At 35.0% G+C, this 13,755-nt stretch overlaps 2 protein-coding genes, 1 long non-coding RNA gene and 1 pseudogene across 3 annotated transcripts; 1 reads left to right on the top strand and 3 right to left on the bottom strand.

Annotated features, from left to right (window-relative positions):
• Positions 1–233: 233 nt before the first annotated feature.
• On the bottom strand, positions 234–1,221 carry LOC144573822 (uncharacterized). Its single transcript, XM_078323577.1, has 4 exons — positions 1,103–1,221; positions 672–1,017; positions 455–608; positions 234–359 (listed from the first exon to the last, which is right to left on the bottom strand). The coding sequence occupies exons 1-3, from the start codon at positions 1,139–1,141 to the stop codon at positions 469–471; spliced, it is 525 nt and encodes a 174-aa protein (XP_078179703.1). The 5' UTR covers positions 1,142–1,221; the 3' UTR covers positions 234–359; positions 455–468.
• Positions 1,160–2,827, bottom strand: LOC144573913 (serine/threonine-protein phosphatase 7 long form homolog). Its single transcript, XM_078323692.1, has 4 exons — positions 2,753–2,827; positions 2,411–2,660; positions 1,711–2,319; positions 1,160–1,635 (listed from the first exon to the last, which is right to left on the bottom strand). Exons 1-4 carry the CDS (start codon positions 2,825–2,827, stop codon positions 1,160–1,162), a joined length of 1,410 nt encoding a protein of 469 aa, XP_078179818.1.
• Positions 2,828–7,000: 4,173 nt separating this feature from the next.
• On the top strand, positions 7,001–9,024 carry LOC144573781 (uncharacterized). The gene is made up of 2 exons (XR_013518083.1): positions 7,001–8,426; positions 8,595–9,024. It is a non-coding gene; the product is annotated as an uncharacterized LOC144573781 (long non-coding RNA).
• Positions 9,025–11,677: 2,653 nt separating this feature from the next.
• LOC144573912 (pathogenesis-related protein 1 pseudogene) lies at positions 11,678–12,169 on the bottom strand (annotated as a pseudogene).
• Between the last annotated feature and the right edge of the window lie 1,586 nt (positions 12,170–13,755).

The following is a 13,755-nucleotide window of genomic DNA, read 5'->3' as shown; positions in this document are numbered from 1 at the left end:
GAACTTTAAAGATTAATTCCCGCCAATTGGCTACACCAAATTTTGTGTTCTTTATATGAAAATTTCCCTTAATTCATGATCTATATGCATGTAAAACAGTTTTGTAAAACTCGGTCCAGAGCTATGTGAAATATGTGTTTTTGTACAGGAGAATCTGCTGGTATTGAGGCAGCAGCAACAAACAAGCATAATTTGAGCAACATATTTAGTCATGCTACAAACATTCAAATAAGCATAATTTAAAGGATAATTAAAGTAAGTCTAATTAAAGTTACAATAGTCCATTAAACATAAATTTAAAGCCAATCTAACATTAACCTTACATTAATGGATCCAATCTAATTACTCTTCTGGTACCTCTGCAAAAAAAATTTAAAATGTATCATGCATTATGCAATAAATGATGGATCCAATCCAAAAATTAAAATGTATCATGTTTAATAGAGATACTTACTCAGTCAAAACATGTTAATTCCTTCGTCTGCGCACACGCGGTGGTCCAAGGGCACCAGTCCCGGGAGTGTACGGGTCAGTAGGCTGCCTTGTACGGTCTCCAACAGGTGGATCCCAGTAGGATGGAGCATAATCTGCTGTAAGATTTCCTGGATCTGCAGTGGAAGGAGCATAATTTGAAGTGGATGGAGCATAACCTGAAGTGGATGGAGCATAACCTGAAGTGGATGGTCCCATCATACTAAAGCCTCCCGCTAGTTCATCAATCATGAACTGAGAAATCTGTCCATGCTGTGTGCCGCTCATGAAGTTGTCCCACGTCGGGGGAGGCTCTGTAGCTGAAGGGATATGGTAATGCTGATCAGGGATATCATCATTCAAATTGATCATGTCCAGGTCCATAGGGATCCCAGCACTTTCGAGTATGCCTCGGAATATGTGAATCTGATCAATGTCCTCCATAATGGCACGGGCATGCTCGAGCATCAGCTTGCCATATGCCATTTGTCCCGGGATCTTCACCATATCTATTGCCTGCATAGTGAATTGTATCTCTCGAGAAATCTGCATAACACATTTTGAACTGTGACATATTGCACATTATTATTGAAAAATCTAATTTGATTGAAAAAATAAATAATGTACGAACCACACGAGAATGCCTATGACCATGAGGAACGTACGCCATTGTTGCAACATCTTCTGTTCACGGGGGAGGCTGACGTCGTAGAGCTTCCGGATTGTTATATGATAGATACACCGATCTCATACCACGCGCGTTGAACCAATGCATGTACATATGATGCCTCCCCATGTCATATGGTCTCCGCTCTCTAATTATTATTGCAGGCTTCTCGATGAACTCACTATGAGTAATCTTCCAACAACCATCCCTTGCTGCGTTGCCATCGTGATGCCACGCCTCTCTTAAATAACTGATCTCATCAAATGGTAGAGGAGGAGGAGGCGGGATCTCTTGGTACCTACCAAACTGGCGCATGACCCTATCCGCATGCTGATACTCTACCATCCAGAAATGGATCACGTAACCGCAGCTCATCCAATATCTCTTTTGTCCTCGAACATGTCTAGGTAACTGATCATAGTAATCAACGTATGGTCGCCAGTTAACTGTCTCATCAGCTAGTCTGTTGAAGCTATCTCTATATGTGGTTGTATCACCTGTCAAAAAAAATATAAATTTTAAAAAACAATTATAAATCTATCGGATTCATCTCGAATTATAAATCTTTATACCTAAGTGAGGGTTGCGTTTCCACAAATGTCGAGTGGTCCACTTCACACCGAAAGCATTTCTCGTATCCTCATCTGCACCACCGAAGGGAGGTGGCTCGTCCCGGGGATTAGGCCGACCAATAGTAAATCGAGTCCATGACCAAATCTGCAACAACAACATCGGACCCGCTATCGTGTCTACTCCTGCAAGGCAAGCACGCGACAACTCTCGATAGAGATGTGCGAGTACGGCACCTCCCCAATTGTATTCTCGTGGAGTCTCTAGATCATTAACGAATTGCAAGTACATCGCAGGGACTCCATCCGTACTAGAATCCGGAAACATAACTGACCCGAATAAATCCATACAAAAACCTCGGGTGTATTGCGCAACTCTCTCATGACTGTGCCACTCTTGTAAGGGTTCACTAAATTTGGCCCGCACCCATTTCAGTCTAATCGAATAAGCAGAGACGGACAATCGTTCTTTCGATGTGTTAGGATTATAAATCCTATATTTACATGGCATTGTCTCAATGAGGTTATCGTAAAAAAGAGCCGGATCAGCCCCTAGATCATACTCTAAATATGGGTTCCAATCAGTATCGCTGGTGCCAGTAATCGGGTCACCTACAAATTAAAAAAATTATATAATCAACAATTCACCTTAAAAAAATAGTTATTTAAATTAACCGATAAACAACTTTAATTAGTTAATTACCCTTAATCGGTAAGCCCCATAGACATGCAACATCCTCCAACGTCACTGTCATCTCACCGACAGGTAGATGAAATGTATTGGTCTCCGGCCTCCACCTCTCAACCAAAGAACTAATCAAATGCGGATCAATCTTGCAATCATTAAGACGAGCAATTTGATACAACCCTAATCTCTTCAGAGCATCATCCATTAGACTGTTGTAAGCAATATTAGTCTGATGTGAATTTACCTGGTTCAATGAAGAGGAAGGCTACCAAAAAGAAATAAAACATTATAAACTCTTCAAATACTTCATATAATATTTATTTGCAACAAATAATTAATAGATATAATCAAAATTACCATATCACGAACTTTCCATGCTCTGTGGTTCTGTGGTGCTAATTTCAACAGCTCCGGATAATTCACATTATCCATTGACTCTGTTAGAAAATTTGATAAACAATATTTTTGCAACTAATGAGATTCATCACACATAATTATATAAACAAACATTTTTTCAAGCATATGGCTACAATAATCAAAATTTATGTAAACAACATATCATCTAATTTTGATTTTAATAATAAACTTCATGAATATTACTAATTTTACACATTTATAATTTTATCTAATTTTAAACTTCATGATGACTCACACATTTATCTAATTTTACACAAATTATAATACATATTACTAAAAAGTTACATTATACTACATGAACACTTAATTACACAAATTTATAATACATACACTAAATTACACTAAATTAACATCAAATAAACTCTAAATTAACACTACATTACCACTACATTACACTAAATTATCAACAAATCAACTTTAAATTAACTCTACATTACCAACAAATTACTAAATATACTCCAAATCAACACTAAATTACATCAAATATACTACATTTCACAAAAGAGAAACTTAATTAAATTCAATTAGTTATTCATTAAATTTGGCTAAAATAAGGCTAAATATACTAAAACACTACAATTTAACATGACATTTCACAAAAACAATCTAAATATAATAAACAAACTAAACTAATTTAGTTATTTATTTAAATTCGGCTAAAATAAAAAATAAAAAAGAGCAATATTTACCTTATCAAAATTGTAGATCTGAAGAGTTTTCCAATCTCTTAAACAATTTCAAAATTTTGAAACAATTGGATTGAGAAATAGTGGAATATATTGAGAGGATAAAAAAAAAAAAAAAAGAAGAAGAAAGAGTTCATGAAGTTTGCTGGAAGGAAGAAGAGGAAGGGAGAAGGGCTGCGTCGGGGCGAAAATAGCAGAAAGGGTCTCCACCGGTCCCCAGGATCCGTGCAGCACTATGTTGGATCTTCTGTGGCGTTGGCTCTACCGGGTGCAAAACAGAGTAAAAAAATGCTCCACCGGTCCCTAGGACCGGTGTGGGATGGCAATTTTTAGCTACACCGATCCTAGGGATCGGTGGAGGCTATTTTACGAAAAAAAAATTTCGCTGGGCTGGTTCTGTTTAATTATTTGATACAAATTCTATTTAAAAAAAAAAATCCAGAAACTCTATGGCCGCCAGTTTCTTCACAGAAGCTATAAACAAGTAAAAAGAGATCTCTACATTTTTTTTCTATTTTTATTCCCCTTTCCTTCATAACTTCCACAAGAGACCCAAGCTGTTCAAATTAAGGTATTTTCAATCTTTTATTTAGTGCTTAGTACGTAGATTCAATAGTTTCGTATAATTGTTTATGTAATAAAGTTTTCTCAAACTATATAGTTTCTAATACCCTCTATGAAGATGTTGTTTTGGGGGTGCCAATCGGTATGCATTTGTAAAATACCATATGAAAATGTGCACTTAGACTATATATATAAGCAACATCCTAATTTTATGAGGGGTGCCTGGCCCCCCCTTTCATCCCCTTGGTTCCGCCCCTGTTGTTGTGTATTATAATTTTTTTATTACCTTTAAGAACTTCTTAATTATTCGATTTTAGTGATATAGTTGATCCCAATTAAATTATTTTGTAGATTTAAGTTTTATCTATCTGAAAATTATTTATTTGATAAAATCACTAGATCATGGAATCAGTAATGGTTTCGATTGTTAGGAAATTATGGAATTTCAAAAATCATATTGTTAAATAATAATCAAATATTTCTTAGACTTTTATTTTGTCTGATTATCATTCTTTCGGAATCAGAAAGAAGAGGTTATTTTATACTATCTATCTATATATATATATATATATATATATATATAGAGTTAGGCTGGGGTGCTATGGATAGCATAGAGGCCTCTATGCTACGGCTCAATATTCGAGTTTTCAAAATCCAAACGGTCGATCCGAACCGTTCATCTTATTCTCCAAATTAATATCTGCTTGGAGACCAAATTTTACATTTTTCTGAATTGTTTTACTATTTATTAAGCCACTTTGAAAATCGCTAATCCAACGGTTTTACTGTTTTGTGCGGCCACCGTTGGATCAACAATTTTGTAAAATACTTAATAAATAGTAAAAAAATTCAGAAAAATGTAAAATTTGGTCTCCAAGCAGATATTAATATGGAGAATAAGATGAACGGTTCGGATCGACCATTTGGATTTTGAAAACTCGAATATTGAGCCGTAGCATAGAGGCCTCTATGCTATCCATAGCACCCCAGCCTAACTCATATATATATATATAAATATATATATGTCATCGTTTATGTAGTTTTGATATGGAGTATTTTAATTAAATGGATTTATACTGTGAAGTTTGATAACAGGGATTATTAACTGATTATACTTATCCATTTGAGTAACATCAATTATTTTATTAAATGGTAATTTTTCACCGATAACCCTAAAGTAATTTTATTGCAAAATGGTCCCTTCTAAAAACTTATAAATAAATTAATCTTATTACTGATGGAAACAGATATAGGTATATATTTCTGTTTGGTATCTAACGAATGATATTTAGACAAAAATATACAATTTCATTATTTGTCAGATCGTATAGTAAAAAAAAAAAAATTTCTGTTTAAATATTATGAATAATATACAGATCTGATGCTTAACAAAAATTAGTTTAGCAATAGACTAGTTAAAATAGAAACATGTATAAATATTAATTTAGAAACCGTGTTATATGGTCTAGGTCCAAATCCTAAAGTAAGAAGTAACGTAGAGGCAGGAGTGAACTATCCCGCGACAACAGGTACGGGTTTCCTGGACATTGTCAAATTGTTACTTATCATTTTGTTTGCATTTATTTATTTATGGAATTATGCATGTTGAATCGAACGATCCTTTTGGTTTTGTTTAGAATACTAGGATAAGATTATTCGATTGATCAACGGATTTTTAAGATGTGTAGTGTAGAGTATGATATTTGTGTGATTAAACGAAATAAACGTGGAAAGTAACGGATAAGTTAAAGGAAAGGAGCCAATATGCGTTGAACGCATGTTGGAATGTATACATTGGGTCTAGTGTCCGACTGGACCCCTCGTTAACGTGGCATTAGTTGGACTTTCTGTCACGGGTCAATATCTTGCGGTGGTTCGAGTCCCCGTTGAGTGAGACAGTTGAACTAGTGGTGGTTCGAGTCCCCCTAGTGAGACGCCAATAGCTGGGGTGGTTCGAGTCCCCTTGGTGAGGCAAAGAAGATCTAGCGGTGGTTCGAGTCCCTGTCTAGTGGCACAGCTAAGATCTAGTGGGGTTTGAGTCTCCCTGGTGAGGCAGTTAAAAACATGAAAGATAACTAAAGAAGTGTATGTATGCTTTTGTGTGTGTGAGTATGTGTGTTTTAAATATGCATTAATAATATAGCATGTGAGGATATAATTTTAATATCCTTTTTGTGTTAATAAGTGAATTTGACAAACTCCGGGACTGGAACTGAATCCCGTACTGAGAGACTGTTCGATCTCTCACCCGTTCCACTTTTATGTGGGTTCCAGGAAATGATGAAGTCGACGAGTAGCACGATTAGAAGGGATGCAGATCAGGAAGTCAACGAGCAGACGACTCAAATATCTTTTTATTTTCTTTTTAATTAAACTTTAATTCTCTCTTTGAAAGTGGATACATTGATTGACATGGCAATTATCGATTTGTTTGCCATGTTTGTCTTGAACTCATGTTAAATATATGTTATGTGCTTGATCTAATGGTTGTGTTAAAAGACTTTGATTGATTTAAGACAAGTTGCATGAGATATTATTGATAATGTATGTGATGTGTACACGCCTTACGTGTAAATACGTGGCGGGTTGTCTCGGGGTGTGACAAAAGTAGACAATTGACAACAATTTTTATCCAGTAACTTGCAAATATTGCATGGTTAATTTGGAAAAAAATTTATATTTTAGTTAATTTCGTTTTGATTCTTGTGTCATATCTCTCCTCTATATTATGCATCTTAAATTGAATTGGATGACAGAAAGTCGTGTAGCTGATATTTATTGATCTCAATTCGGATTGAATCTGAACCCTACAGTTAAATAATATTTCTTCCTTTGATTAAATGCATCATTTATATGTGTAGAAGTCTAAATTCAGTTAAAATTGAATCCGCTACATGTATTGTGACACATATTATCACGCGAAATTGTTGCCCCTGCGATCAGCCCCCGTTGATGTCTCGCCTCTACCCTAAATCGTGGTCGGAAGAAGCCCCTGCGCCAACATCCTGCGCCTTCCTCTCCTTGCAGCACTCGGTCGAGCGAGTTCAAATCCGGTAGCGACGGGCCAGTCTTAGAGGCCGTCCCGCCTTTGTTCCTCAAGCAAACCCTAGGTCAAGGATCAGGACGCGCTGGCCGAGGAGATCCGTCCCGGCGAACTCAACCAGCCCATGCGTGTCCCTGAGGTATTGATCCGAACTAATTCTCAATTTTTACATAAAAATGAGAGAACTGTCAGTGCATTGGTTCGGTTTGTTCAAGTCATTTTGTTTAATTCAGGAGATCTGTGTGTGGGTAACTGTTTTCGTGAGTGATTGTATTAATTTCATTTCCTGTACTTTATATGTGCTGAGTCAGTAATGTGTGTGCATTTTTCACTATAACATCTAATTTGTGATATTTACTTAGAATTGGGAAATTTTACTGGAACTAGAGAATTAGTGGTAATTAGATGGAGTTCTTCAATGTTATGCCTAATATTTAGGTCATTCAATCTGATCTACTTGTATCTGACATTAACTGGCAAACTCAGATCAAGTAATAATTGCATATGAACTTGTCTCTTTTGTTGGTTATGTTTCTTACATCATGCGAATTAATCAGTACACCTCAAGTTTTAATATGTAAATAAGAACAATAATATTACACAACTTCCATGTGCTCCTGATAGCTGAGGAAAGTACTGTGTAACTGTGTGAGTATCATTGTTAAATGGATCACTGAAATATACCTTATTTGTGTAGCATAATAAGGCACTTCTGCGTATGAGATGAAAAAAAAAAATACATTACAACTAAAATGGCTAGCTGGATAGAAAGGTTTATTGAATAGAAAAGGAACCCTGTAGTTTCATGCTATTCTTTTTCTTTTTATTTTTTTACGGGGTTGGAAATGCCTATTACAACACAAGGAACCCTTCTTCCGAAGCTTCCCGTATCTCACCTTGTGTAAGTTATCCCCACTTTACTACTTACCTTTAGTGACAATGAAATTATTTTCATTTTGGTTCTGTGCTGTCCTCATTATATATCATTGCTTACTGAGCACCTTGTGCGCAAATTACTAGCTGCCCAATGGTTATTTACTCATTTTTGAATTCATTTCTATCTCACACTCTTTCTTTGGTATCTCAAGATATTGACATGATTGTTGATTTTTTTTTTTTTTTTTTTCTATTGGTGCTGTGAAAGGGCCATTCTGAGATATAGTCCTCAGAAGCGAAGGATGCAGCAGCTGTCATTTATCATCGGTTAAAACTTGGTTGTAAGCTAAGTGAAGTCATAAATAACAAACAGGATGCAGTTGCATTATTTGAGTTCTTCAAAGATGAAGGCTACATACTAACTCAAAATTATGGGAAATTCTGTGTAAGTTTCCCTTCTGTCGATAATTTTTCTCTTCAATATTTTATGTCTTTTCAAGTGTTGTGTTCCTAAATAATGAATATATGCTATGTTACTTTATTAGAATAAACTATGAAATAGTAAACCTTTCTATAAATTGTATAAAGAAATAAATGATTGAATTGCATGTAGATAATTCTGGAGGAGAAGTGCTTGACAGAAGACATGCTGAATTCGGTGTTTCAGGTGAATTACATGTGCTGTCTGGAAAGAAACACGGGTTTTGAACAGAGGCTGGCAGCAGAGGAATGTGCTCCAGGTGGCATATTGTATATGTCACTGGATTACATCAGCAGGGATCTAATGCATGCAAAGAGTGATGCTGAGCAAACCGGGTGGGATACCCATGCTCTCATTGCCAGGCCGTTACCCAACAGAATCTGTTCCCCTCTCTGATGAGTCTCATTCTCATTTGTAATGATTTCTTTCATTTTCCTTTTTTGTTTTTTTTTCTTTTATTAATGGATTGAGGAAAGTCCTGACAACCGGAGTTCAAGCAATGGCTTCTTGTCAGATTACTGGTTTTCTTATGTTTGAAACTATGCTATTGTTTTTGGTGTAATCTTCTGTGAATGTGAAATATGATATCTATTGCCATTCTCTAATTTCTTGTGAAAGCATTGGGCGCCTAAAGGCTATACAGAGTCATTTTTCTAAGTTATAATGATGTTTCCTTTTGAAAACATACATGATAATTGCTTTATCAGTGTATTATGGATATCTGTCTTTATTCTTTATGAGTAACGTTGTCTCTTTCGCATGCATGGGAGTAGGGGTGATGTTTTTGGGCCTTATAGGCGTGCACATGAATTGCTCTTCCATGTAGAGGTATCATAGATATACCAACTCATTTTTTGGTATGATATTAAAAATACAAAATTATCACATCATCAAATCAAATTATTACTAGAGATGACAGTTCAATGTAATTAAAAATTCAAAATCATATAAATTCTCTTCGGGGATCATGTTTCTCAATTTTTAATAAATTATTATTTTTATTGGAATGATTTTTTTTAATAAAAATATGTTTTTTTTTTCTTATAATATGTCCTGTTGCATTGCACGGGCACGATACTAGTATATATATATAGAGTAAGGCTTGGGTGCTATGGATAGCATAGAAGGCTACGTTGCTACGGCTCAATATTTGAGTTTTCAAAATCCTAACGGTCGATCCGAACCGTTCATCTTGTTCTCCATATTAATATGCGTTTGGAGACCAAATTTTATATTTTTTGGAAATTTTTTACTATTTGTTTAGCTAGGTAGAAAATCACTTGATCTAAAAAATTTTGCACCATTCAGATATTTGATTTTCTACCTATCTAAAAAAATGGTAAAAAATTTCCAAAAAATGAAAAATTTGGTCTCCAAATACATATTAATATGGAGAACAAGATGAACGGTTCGGATTGACTGTTAGGATTTTGAAAACTCGAATATTGAGTCGTAGCACCGTAGCCCTCTATGCTATCCGTAGCACCCAAGCCTTACTATATATATATATAGAGAGAGAGAGATGAGCTACGGTGAGTTGCGAAGTAAAACGCATTTCTACTTCACGCCGTATTTTCATTTTGAAAGTCCAAACGACCGATCCGAACCGTTAGATATGATCTCCATATGGAAATGTGCTTGGAGACCAAATTTTACATTTTTTTGAATTTTTTTACTATTTATTAAGCAATTTTGAGAACTGTTGTTTTGCTGTGAACAGTAAAAAACAGTAAAAATTTCTGGACCACCGGATCAACGATTTTCAAAATTGCTTAATAAATAGTAAAAAAATTCCAAAAAATGTAAAATTTGGTCTCCAAGCACATTTCAATATAGAGAACATGTTGAGCGGTTCGGATCAGTCGTTTGAATTTTCAAATCGCAAAATATGAGTGTGAAGTAAGATAGTCGCTTTACTTCGCAACTCACCGTAGCCCATCTCTCTCTCTATATATATATATATATATATATATATATATATAGGAATTGCTTCATATATACTAGAGTCCACTTACTGAATTAATTCCAGAGTGCTATTTTGACTTTTGAGTACTCATATTGCACCATTTAGATTAGAGAGAAATCCATCTCCCATTATTTCAGATATATTCTTATTTGATACTTTTTTTCAGCTGCTAAATGATCGTGCATGACTTTCCTCTTAAATTTGTCTTTATCATCACTACTATTTTCTTGCTTACCTCTCGTCTTCTTTCTATCTCTCTTTATAAATCTAAAAAATAAATTGGAAAAGAATCTGTCAAATTTCAGATAATCATCAAAGACACAAATAACACCACACTTCCTCAAACTGCGCGCCCTTCTTTTCTTTTATATCATTCAATTATTTTTCTTACGTAGTTATCTCTATACACAGAGAGGATTTATATTAAAAGGCTATGTGGATTTTACTAATGGCCGAATTAGTCCAGATTCCGATCGGATGTTTCAGATCTAAACAAAAATATTATGTTAACTCTAAGGACATGGATTCAACTTTTTTGGTCCTTTCTTTTTTTTCAGACGGGCTTAAAAAGAGTTCTGATTTTAAGTTGGGACTTCATATTTTTTACTTTGGATTTTCTGAAACTGCTAATCTGGGCCTAGGCTGCACGGTAATTTCGAACACATTTTTAAAAATAGTTAATTTAATTTTTAAATTAGTTTAAGAAAGCTACCGTTTTATTTTTATTTTTTATTATTTCTTGTATTAGCTAGGGATATGTTTATTCAATGTTTCGATTTCTTAATTTATGAAAGAATGACGAAATCGAAATATTATTGCAGTTTCTTCTAGTTCGTCAAAAGATCATGAAATCATATATACTTGTTATTTAAAAATTGCAAAAGAAAAAAAATAACGAACCAACATGTTTGAAAATTGGAATTTATTTATTAACACCTTGTACGGGAAGAATTGGGGAATAAACTGTACGGTGAGTTGCTAGGCCTGCAGTTTACTTAGCTTTGCCATAAATGATCTCATTAATATATTGCCAAATCTTTAATATTGCCAAATACAAAGCACAATTTTATTTCATTCAACATATATCACGAAGCAAATCAACAATCCAAGAACACTTCAAATCCAATCCATATAATTAACACGATAGGGATAAACGGCCCTTATTTGTTATATAATTAATATGATACAATTAATAAGCCATGTACTATGGATGTATTGTATCAATTGGGCCGTGACTACTTGAACCCTTTTAGTAAGGGCGCTGACCATTATTGCCCCGTGGAGAATAATTGCATATGATGAAAATACCAGCGTTGTTATTACACACCACCTTGGCGCATCCTATTTTAGTGGACCTACGCCAAACAACCTGAGTATAATGACGGCACACTTTGCCTGAAGCACAAGTATTGCTTCTATAGGTGTAGTATTTTTTCTCAGACACCCAAAAATTAACTGCATCTTTAGCAGAATAATCCTTACCGTTGCCCCTGAAAAGATTTTCACCATATGGTCCACCGGAATGAACAAGTTGACAATCGCGTTTTCTTTTATTGGCATAACTTTGCGCATATGCTTGCACTCTCTGGTCCCATGTGACAGGGCCAACACCAACGGCAGAGCGTGCAGTGTTGTGGGCATTAACATAGTCTCGAGGAGTGTTTTGTGCTAAGCATGTGTTTGTTATGGCAAGAGCCACCACAAATGCAAAACCAAAGGCTACCACTTTGTTGCCTAACATTTTGTTGTATTGCAAAAGATAGTTTGTGTGTGTGTATGTTGCATGTAAGGTCCAATAAGGAGTTTAGATCATTTATAGAGGAACAAAAAAAAAATGCTGTAGTCAAGACGCAACCTTATGTGACTCATGCCGCATCAGCATCTGACGTGTAATCAAGGGAGTCCAAATGAATAGTCATGCTGTGGCAACTTATGTTGCGGGTTGCTTTTTCCCTATGAAATAACATAGTAGTGACAAGATTCAGGTATAATATATTCGTGTTTAATTCGCGTATTAAATGTTTTTTTGACGTTTCTGACCTGAACTCTGAATAAAACGCAAAAAAATGTATAAAACATTTTATTCGCGAATAAAACGCGTATAAAACGCGAAACAAGCCATTTTTTTTGTAGAGTAACGAAACTAAATTTAAATGAAAATATATATCTCGGAAAAATAAGTCTTATGAAAATAAATGAAAATTTAAAGTAACGAAACTAGAAATTCAAATAGTGATTTGGAGAATTGAGGTCCGTAGTCTCGTCTTGTTGTCAAAGTCTAAAATTTCATCAATATCCATGTCTTGTTTTCTGCTTTTCCAAGCTTAATTATCCTTTCCAAATATTTCGAGCCCGCAAATTAAGAATAATTTATATAGTGGACTTTGACGATGTTCTTTTAATTTGAAAAATTATGTGATAGTTTTACTTTGAACAATTATTTAATTATCAACTGAGTTGTTTAATTTGGTAACTGGTTATATATAAATGGGAAACCATAATAACCATGCCAGTATCTCTGCAACTTGATGAAAATCGATCATTCATAAAAATGAACCAATCAATGTTAATCTCCAACTGTAAAGAAGCGGTCAGTTCATGTCCGCAGTTTTAGACCTCCTAATTAATTATCCTCCCTTTTAAGATTATTATTATCATTAATATTATTATTATTATTATTATTATTATTTATTTGGTTATAACGACTTCAATTTGAACTGTTCATCAGTACGTACTACTAATGTCATGCCACCTCTTCCTCTTACATCACTATCACAACTCGTGTAGCAAGGGCCAGAATTTCATCAATATCTTTATTACTTCTAGCGTTATATAATTATGCAGCCACTAATCATCGCCATCTAGTGAATTATCTGCATCCCAATAAAAGCTAATGTTGGATTTGCGTTTGATATTCAATCACATGATTACACTACTACAAAAAAAACTCATTTTATATCGGTTAGAATCGCATTGCGCCATCGGGGTCCGATCCGATGCATATCGCCCCGATAGGAAATTCACAGACATAGGCCATTGGCGGAAACCGATGGCGTTAAGCACCAACGCCATCTGTTGAGAGATTAGGGACTGATGGGAGTAATAGTTTTCCGGTCGTGAAGCCGTTTAATGTAGAACACCATAGGATCTACTTTGTAATGAACTGATGGCGAACCTACATGCGCGCGGTTGTTCGAACCGATGGCAGATGTCACTTACGCCATCTGTTACTAACTAATTTTGAGCCGTTGGTAATTTATGACAATTTTTTTTTTAATTATGCTTTTATATATATATAGAGAGAGAGAGAGAGATGGGCTATGGTGC

Source organism: Carex rostrata, chromosome 22 (assembly GCF_964058835.1).
Source record: "Carex rostrata chromosome 22, lpCarRost1.2, whole genome shotgun sequence".
NCBI classification, from domain to species: domain Eukaryota; kingdom Viridiplantae; phylum Streptophyta; class Magnoliopsida; order Poales; family Cyperaceae; genus Carex; species Carex rostrata.
This window is presented reverse-complemented; position numbering and strand designations above follow the sequence as displayed.